Source organism: Vicugna pacos, chromosome 1 (genome assembly GCF_048564905.1).
Source record: "Vicugna pacos chromosome 1, VicPac4, whole genome shotgun sequence".
In the NCBI taxonomy this organism is placed as follows: domain Eukaryota; kingdom Metazoa; phylum Chordata; class Mammalia; order Artiodactyla; family Camelidae; genus Vicugna; species Vicugna pacos.
This window is the reverse complement of record NC_132987.1, coordinates 85,616,513-85,633,859: the sequence shown is the minus strand read 5'-3', so window position 1 is coordinate 85,633,859 and position 17,347 is coordinate 85,616,513. Positions and strand designations below refer to the sequence as shown.

The 17,347-nt window shown below is 33.0% G+C and overlaps 1 protein-coding gene across 1 annotated transcript in view; it reads left to right on the top strand.

Annotated features, from left to right (window-relative positions):
* Positions 1 to 17,347, top strand: part of EPHA6 (EPH receptor A6) — a 724,129-nt gene that overhangs the window by 434,042 nt on the left and 272,740 nt on the right. Inside the window, exon 6 of the mRNA XM_072966895.1 lies at positions 8,579 to 8,703. Coding sequence (XP_072822996.1) covers positions 8,579 to 8,703 — 125 coding nt within the window. The remainder of the gene's footprint in view (positions 1 to 8,578; positions 8,704 to 17,347) is intronic.

Sequence of the window (17,347 nt, the reverse complement as noted above, 5' to 3'; positions counted from 1 at the left end):
GGGGGGTTGTTTGTTTTTCTTTTCTTTCCTTTTTTTTTTTTTATTTAGAGAACCCACAGTTCAGTTTTATTCAGAGCAAAGACAAGACAAACTTTTGATCGCACTAAGTGAAACTCAGCCATAGATTTGGAATCTGTTCTAAAACAATACATGCAATGAGGACAGTGTTTTGCAAATAGAGTTGATTCACTGCTGCATATGTCTACTGTTCGTCTAATATTAGCAATTGTAAACACAACAGCACAGCAATTATTTGGAACAATCCTTTCGGTGTTACAGTTTCAGGCACAACGTTTCACTTCTCTTCTCACCACTGGTTCTCTTTGTTTGCCTGGGCTTCCTCTTCTTCAGTAAAGTCATTTTTGATATTGAAAGTCTTGGGAATCTCCTCATGAGCTTTCCCCCTGATCATATTGGCAACAGACTTGCACATACTATCAACCAAATCTTTGATGTCTAAATAGTTTGCAGGCAGAGTAAGTTCAAAAAGTATTCCTTGGGAAACTTTCAGGAATTCTTAGTCCCAGACAAGAATCTCATCCCTTTGCTTTAATTAGGCTCGCTTATTTATTTATTTATTTATTTTTAGGGGAGATACTGGGGATTGAACCCAGGACCTTGTGCATGCTAAGTATGCACTCTGCCACTTGAGCTATACCCTCCTCCCTTATCTCTTTGCTTTTCTTTGTTCTCATCATCCTCAAGAGGTGGGTCATCCTTGTGGGTGTACCACTGAGTGACCTTTTTTTAATATTGCAGAATTAAGATGGGGAGAGGAACTGGTCATCATCCTCTTCATGGTCCATTCCAAACTTGGTTATACAATAGTTACACAATTGAGTTATACAACTTGGGAGGTATTTACTATTTACAAAAAATAATTGTATCATGGCCTGTATGTCATTTTGCTACTTATTTTTGCTATTTTAAATATTACACTTATTTTCCCATGCCTGTGTACCTATATCATTTTTAAGCAGCTTCGTTGGAATCTATTGTATGGATTTATTTTAAAAGTCTGAGTTTTTTTAAATGAAGCAATAAAATTTGTGTGTAAAATTTTATCCATTATATTATTTTTAAAATGTATGCTTTTGCAATCTTTATCACTTAGCTGCTTCCATTTCACAATATATATTAGGATAATTTTAGTCATTTACTTATAAATGACATTCCTGGTCAGTTTAACAGAATTTTTTCCTCTTTTTTGATAGTTCTTAAGTTGGCTCATTTTTTTCCTATACTTGGAACATGATACAAACTTTTTGTTGAATCACCTGAGACCCAGAAGTTACAAGCCATATTCATATATAGCTAGGATATTATATTTTATATTTATGTAATTTTATATATAATTTATGTAATTGTATAATTCAAATAATAGTACTTTTACCTAGAATAATTACTAAAAACCAATATTTTAATTTTAATACAGTGGATGCTATGAATAAGGAAATTGTTCAAAATTAAGATGAGAAGGGATTTTTCTCTAGGACCAGGTCTTTCTGAGATTTTCATGAACAGCATTTGCTAGATTCCTAGAAAATACTGATATAACATATATCTTTTACTGAAACCTGACAGGTAATAATAAGGGCAAAAGAATCTAAGACTGGTCTAATTTGAGGATTTTTTTCCCCATATATTTCAAAGAAACTGCATTTTATAGCACCTGTCACATAAACCATTTCTCAAATGACTCTGAAATGATATAGTCAGTATAGGTATATGGTATAAATTACTGAAAACAGCAGTCTAAAGAGAAGCATAATAGTGAGCACATTAAATCAGCCAGTCATAAAATTCGTAAAATAGAAATTTAAAACACACAGATTATACTGAAAAGAACTTTAAAGATAACAGTTCAGGTTTTACTCTGTAAAATTAAATGCTGACAGTGCTGTGTCACTTTGACTCATTATTAATAGTGACTTTTTAATGTGGCCTCCACAGGTAGTGAGAGTGTTCTGAACAAATATTTCCACACATTTTTCACTAATGTCTTGTCAAACTACCTGCCAGCATCAGGTTGGCATGGCAGGAAGAAGGAGAAGGAGTGAGCAAGCTTTGTGTTAAATGCGATATTAATTTTTCCTTGGGAAAGACTCTTGAAATTCATAGCTAAAGGCTTTTTAAAAAAATAGAACAACATTAACACTGAGCAAATGCTGGGTAAAAATTAGTCCTGTATCACCTATAACTTAAGGTAATATCATCAGAAAGAGGGAAATTTCTCCCTTTTTGAATAAGAAAGGCAGAGAAGAGAGAATCCTGACACTGTAGATTAAATAAGGAAAATCTGTAGGACGAGAGTATCCAAAATATTTTTTAAAGAAACATATCCTTTTTAAAAGTAATACATCAAATGAGTTAGTTAATTAAATAGATGTCTTGATTACTGCTTTAGACATATTTTTTAAAAAAAACTTACCCACTTTCTCTGCTGAATCATAAATGTATCCAAAATTAAGATCTTCAAAGATAAATCAGTTGAACTGTTGTTAAGATGTTTATTGCTACCATAATAAATCACCACCAAGTTACTGTTTCAAAAACAGCACATATTTATTATCTTACAGTTCTACCTGTCAGAAATCCAAAATAAGTCTTACAGAGCTAAAGTAAAGGTGTCAGAAGGGCTGATTCCTTCTGGAGGCTCCAGGAAGAATCCATTCCTTCCTTCTTCCAGCTTCCGCATACCTTGGTGCTCAGCCTTCTCTTGTGTAGATAAATCTCCTCCTACCTCCCTTTTATAAGTACACTTATGATTACTTTGGGCCCACCTGGATAATCCAAGATCCTCTCATCTCAAAATCTTTCACTTAATCAAAACTGCAAAGTCCCTTTTACCAGAGAAGAACATTCACAGGTTCTGGGGATTACAATGTGGACATATTTGAAGGTCATTATTCATCCTATCATGGCTGTCATATGGTTTAACATACCACAGTGTTACTCTCGTGTATAGATACGAAACAGAAACTAGAAAGAAAGTAAATCACTGTTTCTGCTATGTATAAGTATCACATGTGTATTTCAAGCTCATGATCAGGTTTTAACCACAGGGGGAAAGTAGATAACAATATACACACATATATATATTACCGTTAAACTGTGATTACAGGAAAAAAATACAACAAAAGAAACGCACATGAGGCAAGTATCATTAGCATATATTATGCTATCTATAGTACAATGTATTTAACAAACATTTCCAAAACAAGATATTGATCAGAGATATTTTGAAGCATGTTCTTAGCTTTCAAAAAATATCAATTCACATGATAACCCATTTACAAAATTTCAGAAGTAAAATTATCATATTAAATATAGCATGTCTCTTTCCTGACCATACACAGGAAGAAATACTATTACATAATTTAGCTCTGCAATAGTACTCGTTGGTTCATTAGCAAACAAAACGGAAAACTCATATAGTCTTAAAGTCTCTTCTGAGTTGTACTTTCTTATTTATATCATTTATTTATTATATTATTGTTTTTAATTCACACTTCCTCGTGCTGTTGATTGTAATTCCTTAAACCATACACATACACACACACGTATTTTTCTAGAAGAAGACACAGGGAAGAAAAGAAAGGAGAAGATAAAGCAAAGAGACCCTGAAAAGCACTGAAAAAGGAAATGAAGAGAGAAAGGAAGGAAGAGTGATAGAGGAAGAGAGAGAAAGAATTAAAAAGGAGAAGAAAGAGGTTGATAGATAAGCAAAGTGGAAGAGTTACTTCTACTTAAATGAAAGCTCAATGCTAGGATCTAAGTGGAAATTATAGGAAGAAAGCAATGACTCCAAGTGAGAATTTTTATCAGTTAAAGATTTTCAACAGGGAATGGATAGCCTTGTGAAATGGTGTTCTCTTTAATGCAATAGCTACAGCAAGAAGTGGAGACTCAGCTGTCAGGGATGTGTTGAAGGATTTTCTGCATTGCTGAAAAAATGAATTAAATGACTTATAAGATCTGTCCTAATACTAAGATTCTATGATTTAGCATTCTCCATTAAGATTTTCATTGTCACAAACACATATGTATAAAAATGTCCTCTCACTCTCTCTCCCTTTGACCTCTTTCTCACCAAAACACACACAAACTCACACACACAGAGATATCCTAAGATATAAATCTTCATATGCTCAGTAGATGACCAAGAATTAGCAGCGTTTGACAGATCTTTAGTAAAAATCATCACCTCGTGACCCATGTCATAAATCTTGATTACATGCTCAAAATAAGACATATTTGTAATAATCCACAGTGAGATTTTGAGCAGCAGTGTTAGTGTTTGATGTTTTAAAATTTCAAGAAGTAGCGAACTCAAAGGCAACAAGGATATTTGTGACATTGCCTTATTCCTTGCTTCTAGTTTTGAGAACAGATTTTAATTTTGAACATATTACAGTACTAAATAGGGTGAATTTTAAGGGAAAGTGCAGCAAAAATGTTAATGTTCCACTTCTTTCTTGGCATTTTGAGTTAATGTCAAAATTGGCCTTCACATCTTGTCTTTAAACAATTACTTCTCTGAGCCTCAACATCCTCATCTTTAAAGTGGAAACAGTCCCTTTCCCATAGATTTATGAGAATGAAATAAGATAACATACATGGTATAAAGTAAATGTTTAATAAAAATGCATTAGTTCCTAATTAGGAGCAAAATAATTATCTAGAGTAATTCACTATTTCTTCAGGTACCTCCACATAAGCGTAAGAAAGCAATACTTTTCTAAATGTAAGTGAGATCTTTTTGGTTAACTAACTCTGCTTGGTACTTTTCTTTTCAATATTTGTTACATACTTTTTGGTAAACTATTTGTGATTCAGAAAATATTCAGAAAGGTTTGTATTACAACCATTTTCAAGAATGTGGTAATCTATTCAACATTTATCTTGAAAGTCAAAGGTAAGATTTTTGATAACTTAAGAAAGAATGTATGTCAGAAATACAATTCTACTGAAGGTTATACTGAATACATTAATTCTTCCTTGGGAAATAGTACTTGAGTCTTCAAGTCTTTCAGTTAACTTCTGATCTTACAAACTCCAAAAGACATTATTATCCTGACTATTTCTTTCCTTCTCTGACTTTTTAGAACCAGAAGTCAAAATCAATAGTTGCCCTTTTGTGTCCTAAAATCAGTTTTTCTCATGTGGAAGAACAAATGTATTTTCTGCTTTATATTCGTTGGAACTACAGTGTTGTCACAGTATGCCAAATTCAGATGTTATATAAACTTGGATTATTAAGAAAGCAAATTCATTAAATACATTCAGAACAAATGCCTGAAGCTTTATGTATTGAAACCTTATTTTAAAATGGAATTCCATAAAGTATTGTCCTCTCAAAACATAAAATGCAGCATTTGGGGTGTATATTGACCTATAAATTGTTTCCCACATCCTCTGCTTTAAAACTTAAGGGGTTAAAATGTATGCTTAGCATAAATTGATACAGCTTTTTTCAAAAGCAATATGCTAATAATAATATGGCACAAACTCCAAATGATAATCACAATTTTCTCTATAAAATAGTTTATCAAAGTGAAAATATATGCACAAAAAATTAGTGCATAAAATATCAGAACTCTCACAGGGCAATATTGGAAACTCCATCTAACATTAGAGGAATGATGATAAATTATCAACATAATAATCATTAGAGTAGAAATTATGCAAACTATATTAAAATATGAACTAGGGTTTAGAATAGGACTAGGGTTTGAAAACAGAATTATCCAAAATATTTATATTTTAAAACTATGTAAAATATGGATATTTCCATACAAAAGGCATGTGCAAAAGTGAAGAGAATTTAGGATTTATAAAGTTCTTAGACCCTGAAGTTCATGTATAAGTAAGAATCTGTGTAGTCAGGGAATAGATTATCTTTATTTCTATTTTATAAAAGTATTGGAGCAGACTCCTATAAAATTTAAATGGTATGTCTGTACAATTAATTAACCATTGGAGAACTGGAAATTGAAAAGATAGCACCTATGTTTTAATCAGTAGGCATTCTAATATGCTGCTGCCATAATTGAATGTCATATAAGTTTTGCAAGGATTGTATCATTTGACCTTGAGTGCTAAATAATTATGAGGCAAAATGTCATACATTGATAATAGTGCTTTGTGACATTGTACATTAGACTGAAAATTAACCAAAAGATTGTATACATGGAAAAGGACATTTTCCAAAGTTGTAATGAACTGGTATACTTAAATCAGCTTCTAATTTGTATGATTCACTTTAGAGTTATAATTTTTCCATAGATCACCATTTAATTATTATATTATAATTCAAGATCATTAATGCAGTGGGATAAATTTATTAGAGATAGTTTATTAGTAGTGAATGTGACCCAACTTAAATAGTAAATTCTGAACACTTTCTTATTTAGCATGTTATGTATTTCTGTCTTAGCTTATGGCATAAACTTTGATATGTCTTAGCAATTTCTATAATTATTACTCATTTTAAGGATATATTTCAGTCCAACAATAATGCTTTCATTGAATAGCTGGAAAGAGTTTTAAATGTAGATTCTAAAGTATTTATTTCCTTAAGAAAACTAAACTTGTCATTCTTACAAATTTAAGATAATACTTTATCCTTAATATATAAAAACAACATTGAGAAATTAAATACAAAATTTAATACCTGAGTCATTTTTAGAAATTTAAAGTATATTCATTGTAATCATAGAGAGTCAATTTTTCAAATCCTATTCTCAACTGCAATTGGTATATTTGGATGGATATCTGAAAATAAACTGGAAAGATGTCAAGAGTTCATAACGTTATTTCTAATTCGAGTTTACTAGTACAGGATTTTTACTTACCTTCATTGGTCCAATACCTGTATCTCCTTTTCTCATAAGAAAAATACCCTAACACCAACATAATTACTCATTTGCTTTATCCTTCAATTTACACAAACATATTCAGAATCAAAATACCAACACTACCTCTAACAGTATCATTACTAAAAAATAGTTTAATAATTTTTGCAGTATTTTTAAAATACTAAAAATATGTCCCATTGGGATACATGTTGTTACTGTGTTTTAACATCATTTTAAGTAGTTCCTCTTGGAAGCTCTGCTTTAAACTCAATACACAGATTTCTTTTATTTTTCTTTCAATTTTTTTGAGATTTTTTTTAATGTTCGTTTTTTAAAATTATTTAAAATATTTTCAGGGTTCCAAAGTAAACCTTCAAGGGGAGATATAGTCAGACATGTTTTGCTTCTAACCCTGTAGAGTCCATCCTGTTGCTTCCCACCCTCTAAGGGTAACCATTGTTATTATTTTTATTCTTAGGTCTATCCTTACATTGTTTTTATACATTTTCACCTTACTTTTTTCACTTAGAAATATATCCTGAAATAACTCCATTGTAGTATTTATAGACAGTCACAATTCATTTTTACAGCTTCATAATTCTATGGTGCATGTAGCATAGTTTTTTTAACTGATTTCCTATTGATGGGCATTTAAATTGTTTCCAATCTTTATAAATAAATCTCAGTAAGTAGTCTTGTAAATATGTCACTTTGTATTTGTACAGTATATCTTTCGGATAGATTCCCAAACTAGTGTAAATGAATATATAATTTACCTTAAATTATTAAATTTCCCATCATAAGGGTTGTGGTTTTTTGCATTTACATCACCAGTGTATTAAAGTGCTTTTCCCCTTAGTCTGACCAACAGAGCCCCAAATTTTTGGAATTTTTCTAATTTCCTAGGTGGATTTTTTCCCAATCTCAGTATATTTATTGTATTTTTAAGAGTGTTTTAAAATCTATGTAGAAAACTACTTTTGAAAATAATTAGAATACTTAAAAATGAGAAATATTTTGTTAGATAAAAGAACCTACACTGTATACATTCTAGGTAAATTTTGGAAGTTTAATACAAGATAACTTTGGACTAGGATTGTATTGTTAAAATGTTATATAGGATAAGGAGATAAACATGATGATGAAAATAAACTTCAGAACTTAAATATTTCAGTTGTATTCAGATGTCGCAGAAAACATGCAAAAGAAATAATCTTCACATTGATAAGCAATAATTTACTGTAGTTAAGATTGTGATATAAACGTCTATTAAGTACTATGATTTTATGAAGTACTAAGTCAAAAGGAAAGAAAAAGTCTTAAATGATCTTGTGATTGCAGAGGACTTTTCTATAGCAGCTTTAGATTTTATAAAATATAAGAATCAAGTGTATTGTACTTCATGTTGTAGCACAAAACCAAAACCAGTTTAAGGAAAATTGTCATCCTCTAAAAAAAACCAGAGATGATGAGTCTGGCCCTTATTCTTAGACTATTTGAGTTTTTTCCTATGTTCCCTAGTAGTGCTTCTAAATATATCTTAATACTTTATTTGGATTGAGTCAAGTATATCCTAAGGCTATCATATTAATCTGACATCAACAATTGCTGTCCTCTTCAACAAGAATTATGTTTTCCCTGGAAGACAAAATATTAAAGAAAAGATTATGGAGAATGATTCCTGCCAATTAATTCTTAGTTATTTTCTTTCCTTTCAGCACCTTCCCTGATAGGTATGGTAAGGAAGGACTGGGCATCTCAAAATAGCATTGCCCTATCATGGCAAGCACCTGCTTTTTCCAATGGAGCCATACTGGACTACGAGATCAAGTACTATGAGAAAGTAGGTCTTATTTGGAGCTTCCTAAAAAAACTACATATACATATATATGCATATATGTATATATTAAGCATGTTGATATACAATATTATTTTACTTTAAAACCTGTTCTTCTTTGGCCTAATCTCATACCTACTATGTCTTTGAATACTCTCCAATTTACTATTGTGCTTATAATTTCTTAATTATTTTGTTTTGTTTTATGTCAGATTAAAATAGAAGATACAACATATTCATCTCTTATCTTGACCTACTCTAGGGAGTTTTTTACAGTATAGTAAGAAGTAGCAACTCCAACTTACAGTTTAATTGACATAACATTGTTTCTAAAACTCAATTGGGAAGAAATAACAGAATGGATTTACCATAACCTAAAGCAAGTTCGTGTAGGTCATATTCTTTGCCAGTAAGTTTAAAGTTATGGTCTGCTATAATTTAGAAGGATGATTTAAGTTATAAATGGAAATAGCTGATGAATTTAATTTTTTTCTTTACATTTACCTGTTTTATTTTATAAGCTAGCAAGATAAATCTGATAAATAAATCAGTTGTTAACCTTAATTTCCATTTCTGTCATTTAAAACTTTTCTGAATTACATTTTCCCAAATTATATACTTGCTTAGCTTTATTGTATTCATATTCTTTCTTTCTGCTTCCCCCCACTGTCTGTCACCACTAAGATATTGCTGCTATACATATTATTGCAGACCACATAGTCAATTCTGATAATATGTCTCATTGAGCTACTACTACCCTGGAATATTGATAAGGGAGAATTACATTAAAAAATTAAAATTTAAAAATTATATGTAATTCCCCATTGGTATACCAAAATAAGAAAGAACTTCTTGAATTTTTGTAACTTTTTAGAAGCAAAGGAACATACAAATAAACTTAGATTTCCTATGAAGAAATATAGGGCAAGAAGAGAAACAGAAGTCTATATTTTTCTATTCCACTGCTTCAGAGCAAATATAAGTTTGAAAAAGGGAGAAGACCAACTCAGTAGCATAGCTGTATCTAGTAATTTCAGCATTATGTAGTCAGTGGAAACTATCATTGTTATTAACTGATGAGGATAAATTCATAGTCTGAGAATGGAGGAATTTACTCGGTTTAAATTGGATTACAGATTCTATACATTAGTCTGGCCGTCATGTGCTCAGAAATCCTATTGGGCTATCCTTTCAAATGTTACAACCTGTAGCAACCTGTCACAAGAATATACATATTTTCTGTCATCTAGTTTAAATATACTCATGTACTCAAACCTTCTGATTATTTAAAAAGCAATGCACTCATATTTATAACCAACTTTTTAGGATGAAAATATTTCTTTGTGTTTTATAAAGGTTACATTTCACACAGAAAATTACTTTCATTCTATAGTCATTTATACTTCATATGTTTGAAGATGGATAACTTGCAGTATTTCTAGTTAAAGACAAATTAAACAGATTCCATAAAAAGGAAACAACATTCATCCAATCAGAATTTTAGAAAATAATAAGATCCTGAAAGATGGTCATTAACATAATATCCATGTTTTAATGATAGAATAAATAATGTTATGAAGGAGTTTATTTTGTAAGAAAATGGCAATGAGCCAGCGCTAATGGAGTAAACCTAGAGTTGGAAGCCAAGGATTCCTGATTCATGTTACTCTGACTCTCATTATGCCTGTGGCCAGGAAAAAGTCAATTAATCTCCCTATGTCTCATACTTCACATTTACAAACTGGAAATAAAGATATCAACCCTTCTAGTGGGTTTTAAAGATTAATTGTAAACAGACCTAAAGATGAAGAGTGCACTAAATCAGTATCATTTAAGAAAGCGTTAGTGAATTATTTGACGTATAATACGATATAAAATCAGGACACAATAGCATGGGAATTATGTACAAACTAAACAGAAATCATGATCTCTTCATACATAAATACATAATGTGTAGGCACCCAATGAAAGATGTTAGAATATCAGACCTTTCAGAGAGAGCATAAAATGATTGACAGCATTAAACCTTTCCCCAACTATGACTTCAAATTCTTACTATACATTTTACATATCTACATCTATAACATGGTTTCTCCTTCCAAGGAATATTTTTATAAAGCTTTGAACTAGTGCAACTTAAAATAGAACTCAGTTAAAGTGCTAATTTCCTTATTTACTAGAAATTGAAATATTGCTCAGTAAGAAAAGCAAGATACAAAGAAATATATGTACAAATGATCTTATTTTGGGAAAACAAATATCGCCCTAGATATTTGTACGATTATACAAATAGAGAGAGTATAGAATGAAAACATGCTGTTTCAAGTGACCTGTTGGGTTAGAGTGGGACAAGTGTATGGAAGTACATAGACGAAGGCAAGAAAGAGAGAGGGAGGTCTCAAATATAAATAAATATGGATGGATGCAGGAATGGATAGATCCTAAATAGCTTTGGTAGTTATCTTAGACCTAGTTGCCCAAAAGCAGATCCTGAGATGGGAATTTGTGTGCAAGTGATTAGTTAAGAAAGCTCCCAGGAGAACTGGTAAGACAATGGGGGAAGCAGGACCTGCCGGGAAGGAAGATGCCAATCAAATTCAGCGACTAAGGGGAACGCTGGAGTCTAAATTACATCTTAGAGTTTCATTCTATGGAGACAAAGAAGCTGAGCTTCCATACTCTGGCTTCAGTCTGTCATTGAATACAGACCTGAATGGAGGCATATATGTGGTGTGCAGGAAAAAGTCTTAGGCACTTCTGGTTCTCTGGACTGGCTCCAGAAGCCCAAGGTTAGGTGTCTAAACAATATGGCAGGTACAAACCTTTAAAAAGCAAAACATATAGAAGCTGGGGCATGGGAGCAGGAACAGGTAAAGGTGATTCAAGTAGATCTGGTGGTGCACCAGCTAATAACTAAAGCACCTCAGTGCTCAGAGAGCTATGAGAGAATCTTACCCCTCAGCTTATTCCAATATTCATATTCTCCTCCATCTTTAATACTGGTGCTTCAGCCATCTTTAATTTATGGCATCTAAACCTTACATTTCCTGTCAATCAAAGATACACTGTATTTCTAACCTATAATTAATACACAAGTGATTAATATTCATACCTTTCTCTGAAAAAAGTGATTCTGTTTAAGTTCTCATTGTGTTAGAAGCATTGGTCTGTAAATCAGAAAAGGAGTTAAGCTGCTTAGTATGTGGGTGTCTGCAAATATCTAAGGTCAAACACACAGTATTGTCACCAGTGACCTTTGCTTAGAAAAAAGGCCTGGCCTAAGTGTTCAAAAATTTGAGTTTGGCTCAGACCTCTCTTAATCCTATTTTCTCATCTGTAAAATAAGGATCTGGAAAGATAATTGCTTACATTTTCAGCTGTTTTGAAATGCTACTGTTTGTGTTATACAGCTGTATAGATAGGTTATACTGTCTTTCAAGTAACTTACATATACTAAAATTAAGTGCATACACACATTTAAAAAATTCCTCACCACAAGGAATAATAACCTTCACATCATAATTATGTATAAAAATAAGACCCTGCTATTGTTGTCTTCTGTTTCCATGTGTGTATGTGAGTGATGAGAGGGGTATGGGGAAGAAAACATACTGCTTGTTGGTTATAATTAGTTAGATATTCTCTGTTTAGTTAATCATACTCCCCCAATTCTTAGTTTTCCCTGTTCGTACTCAAAAAATGTTTTATTTTTTAAACTCACATGAATATCATTTGAGTGTGAAAAGACACTGAAAATAATGAAGAAAGTCAAGTATAAGTTGCCAAAAAAAATTATATTTCGTATTTACTTACTAACAATGCTTTTCTCCAAAAGCAGAACATACTCGTAATGAGGGAACTGTTAACAACCATGAAGACGGTTTAGGGATATATACACTTTATATAACACTTCATGAAGTGGATGGTCTCCTTTCAGGGAACTGCCAAATGGGGCGGAAGACAGGAAGCTTTTATAGGACAAAGAATAAAGAACAAGGAAGAAAAAAATAGAAAATATCTGATTGGCTGGAGCCACAGAGTCAACCTTGTTGAGGGTGAGAAGGAACAGGGGAGGAAGAATAGTTGGCTTGGCATTTGGGGATTAGCTAACTGGATATACTGCGTTTTTGAAGCAGAACATTTACAAGGACACAAACATGATCTAAGTTTTGGTTTGCTGATAATGGCACTCTGGATGGGAGTGGCTCCATCCTGGATGTAGAAATTTATTTCAGCATAACTAAGACATCATCTGCTCCCAACCCAGGTCTCAGTCTGTACCTTTGAAATGTTGCAGACTCCCCTGCAGTCACTAAATGCCAAAACTCTCACTGAAAATCAAACATACCCTTCCAGTATCTCTCCTCTTTCCCTTTTTTCTTTATCCTTCGTGTTTGCATTGTTACTTTTCTTCTTCTTTTTCTCTCTGCCCATAGCACTTTTCTCTCTCTTGCTTCTTTGCTGTTTTACTACGTTTATCAAAGTTCGTCTTGATTTAAGTCTTGTCTATGTGTATCTGACTCTCTCACTAGTTTGTGAGCCCCTGAAGAAAGATCACTTCTTGTCTTTGTTGCCCAACTCCAGTCAGTGCCTAACATAGCTGTTTACTTTCAGTAAAAATTTTTAAAAATTAATAAAATCCTCCTTGTTCAGAACTCATTCACAGGAAATTGAGACAAGTTACCTAGTGACTGTGAAATTACCCTTAGCAATTAAAAAACAAAGAAAGCAAGCCCCCGAGACTTCCTGTTTCTACCTGTTCATAAGAAAGACTCTCACACTGATATCCATCGGCTGAGAGAACTCTCTGTTAATAAACAGAATGTATGCTTATGAGGACAGGGGCATCTTTTGTCCACTTTCATATCCCCAGTGCTCAGAAAGGCACATAGTTAATAATTCATAGATAGCGACAGTTGACCAGTTATATGCCAGGTACTTTTAAAAGTTTTTTTTATGGATTAAATAATTCAATTGTAATAACAACCCTTTGAGATAAGTACTATTACTCTTCCCATTTTACAGATGAGGAAACTAAGGTACAGGGAGGCTAAGTAATTTCACCAAAAGAACCCAGGCAATAAGTGATTGTTAATACCTATTTGCATCACAATCAGATATTTTAGAAAAGTCAGTGCTTTCTGCTGATGCTGATTTTCTAGGTTCCCTGGGGCCAAGTACTTCATTACTCTCTGCTGCCCATTTTGCATCTGTAAAATGGCAGCAATAAAACACACCTACCTCACCAGGGTGTTGTACAGCTCCATTAATTACCAACTGGTAGCTCATTTTGCAAACATGAATCCCCCATAATAGTTCATTATTCTTACATCCAGTATTTAAAGACACTGTGACTGGTAAACTCTTCTCCTTATAATTCTCTCATTAATTTTTTTTTAACCACAGTCAGCAGTTTTTAGATTTTGTTCAAGAAATTTCATCATAAGAAAGAAAACATTTTTTATGTACAGATGGTCAGTAATTATCCACATGAAATACTGAATTCGTATAACTTTCCATTGTTTCACTTAGTCCACCAATAATAGAATAAAAAGTATCCATGAGGTTTATATAAAAATATATAATTTCATGTCATGAAAAAGGTGAGGAGGTTTGTGGGAAGCTGCTTATTATGGGAAATACTTTCACCACTCAGGGGTAATTTAAAATCCTTGGTATCCTTTATAAAAGTCACATGCTTCTCAATAACAAACTTTGCACAATAAGTCTCTTTTTCTCTTCTCTCCCTTCTTATTCTACTTTCTCAGGTTTTTCTTCCAACAATAACAATTCAATAAATACCACTCTTTTTTTCTAAAATATATGATCACTAAATCTGCATCTTTATTTGATTAAAAATATATGAAGCAATTATTGTAGAAATAATCAACTGAAAAAGAAAAAAAATCCTGCTTTCCTTTCTTATAAAATGTTCAATATACATTTTATTTTCTTTTGTTGTATTTCCTTCACTTAGATGTTTGCCCAAGGGAAGAAGAGAATTTTCTCTTCACTTCCTCACTTCCACGAATGCTACTCTTACCTCCATCCATTGTTTAGGCACAGAAACATATCTCGTTCATTCTCCGTGTCTCCCTTCCCCAAAGACCATCTCACGTGTACATTTTGTATCCTAAATGTAAACTTGCATGTAAACCAAATGTGGCTATTATATAAGAATTAAGAACAGTGTAATTAAGTAAAGTGCATGTGGACTAGCTGGATCACAGGAGGATCTTGTTTAAATCCAGACTATGAGTCTGTTGACTGGAGGTGGGATGAGGGTTTACATTTGGAACAATCCCCCAGGGAATGCAGTGCCACTCCAAGGACCAAACTTTGAATTGTACGTCTCTAGAGGCCCTGCTTCTCCATTACCTCACCTGAAAGGCATAGACAGAGAGAAAATAACCACAACCCTCTAAACATACACATGAACTTAAATACTGAACCATCTTTGTAACTGGCTAGGACCACTGTAGATGTTACATGACTTGTATGATGTTTGAATCTAAAATATTAATCTGAAGCAAGATGTAGTAAATAAGGGACCGAGCCAGTTTCAGATACAATTGAGTGTTTCTAGTGGAATCATCAAATTCCTGAGCTGGTAACTAGTTTTGTGTTCTTTTTTTTACTTTCTTTTCGTAATTCTTATTTTGTTGCCATGTCCACCACAGAGAAATTAGATATGAGCATTTAGTACTGATTAAAAGAACATTACCTGATAAAAAATAGACAGCGAGAGAATTTACTGATACAGACACTCGTGATGGACATTTCACGGCCAATTTCCATGTTGTGTAGCAAACAGTACACTGTGCAGAAGCCTGTCTGGTTTAGCGAACCCAGGGAGTCCCCACAAGGCCTGGAGCAGAGATTCTCGGGGTCACATGCCTGGGACTGGTGCCAGTGCTGCATGTATGGTTTGAGTGTATCTAAGTAGAAAAAACTTAAAAGATACTTTCACTGTTGCATCTAGTATAGAGTTTGCACCCACACGAAAATTACTAGTGTCTACTGACTCCTCTAGCTTCAAATTGTCTTCATTTCTTAAGAGTTTCACTAACTTTTGTTTGATTTGAAAAATGGATTTCTTTAAAATTATAGAAGCTACATTCAGTGTGTCAAAGATTTGATACATCCAAAAAAGGAAAAATTGAAGTTGGTAGAACTAAATACTCTAAATGTACTTCATTTAAACTTCAGAATATATCTAAATTTATAGATTGAAATGGAGGTTATAAACATAATTGTTGCTGAAAGATCGGCCCCCATCCCTGATGAGCCAAGTAACCCAGAGACAAGGTCTTAGAGCTTAGAAGGAAAGAGGCAACTTTATTGCTTTGACGGGCAAAGGGGACTTAACAGTAGGACTGCGAACCCACTTTGGAGATGGGATGGGGTGGTTATATAGCCATAGCTCAAACAATAAAGCCCCTATAACAATCAACAGAATCATTTTCTCATCAGAAGACTTAGAATGGTGTCATAATGCCTCCAGGCAACCAATTCTATAGAGGCTAGTGGTTGTCACTCTTTCAGTCTCTCTATCTTATAAGCACCCAACGTGTGGTCTTCTTGGTAATTCAGGCTATTCTATAAGGTTAAAGTCCTATGACCTTCTCCCTGAAGATCAGCTCAGAGACCAAGCATGATTATAGCTTTTAATTACTGGAATAAAGTAGAAACAGTAAGATCAATAGATTTAGTTTTGGGCCTGGAACTATGAGTAAAAACCAGTCATTCAGGTCAGTTGACCGTTTTAAGGACAAGCATAAGAATAAGCAAACTGTTAACCTAATGCGGCCATTTTATTAATCTTCCTTCATAACGAATATCAAAGTTTATGTTTTGGTTTCTAAGGAAAAGAAATCTATACCCTCTTCAGTGTGCTCAGAGGGCCTGGGGTTCTTTTGGTGATATGTAGTCACGAGAAGTCCTATCTTAGCTCTGATTTTGTAAGTCTACCTAAGGCTTCACATTAATCACACTTCTGCCAACTTGGTATGTTTCAGTCAGCTCTAAAGTCCGTAACATTTTAACCTTTTTTTTTTTCTTTTTCTGTTGTGGGAAAGGTTATTAGGCTTTTTAATTTATTTACTGGAGGTACTGGGGATTAAGCCCAGGACCTTGTGCATGCTAAGCATGTGCTCTGCCACTGAGCTCTACCCTCCCCACTAAAGTCCGTAACATTTTAATTCAATTTTACATCCTAAAGTCATAATCAGTTGCTTGGATGTTCCTGGTCAGACTTTTCTTAAATTACTTCTTCATCACTTTAATGAATTCCACGTCTTCATGTCTTTTTTTGATGAGATTAAACTAGGTTTTTTTCCAATTCTGAAATTCCATGATTGCATAAACTTAGTATTTTTATTGTGTCTTGCTTTGCTACGCAAGGTGATAAGAAATTATCGAGTAAGAGTAGTGAAGGAAAGAGAGATTTGATGTTTCCAATGAAAATATGAAATATTTAAAAAATTACAGGAAAGTACATAAAAATCTTAAGGATGAACGAGTAGTTCAATTTCTTCAATGATTTGAAAATCTATAGTATTTTACAGACAAGTTTTGCGTTTCTAAGGAAAGAGAAAAATATAAGGCTATTTTTAAAAGATTAATTGCCACTCATAAATTTCTGTCTCTT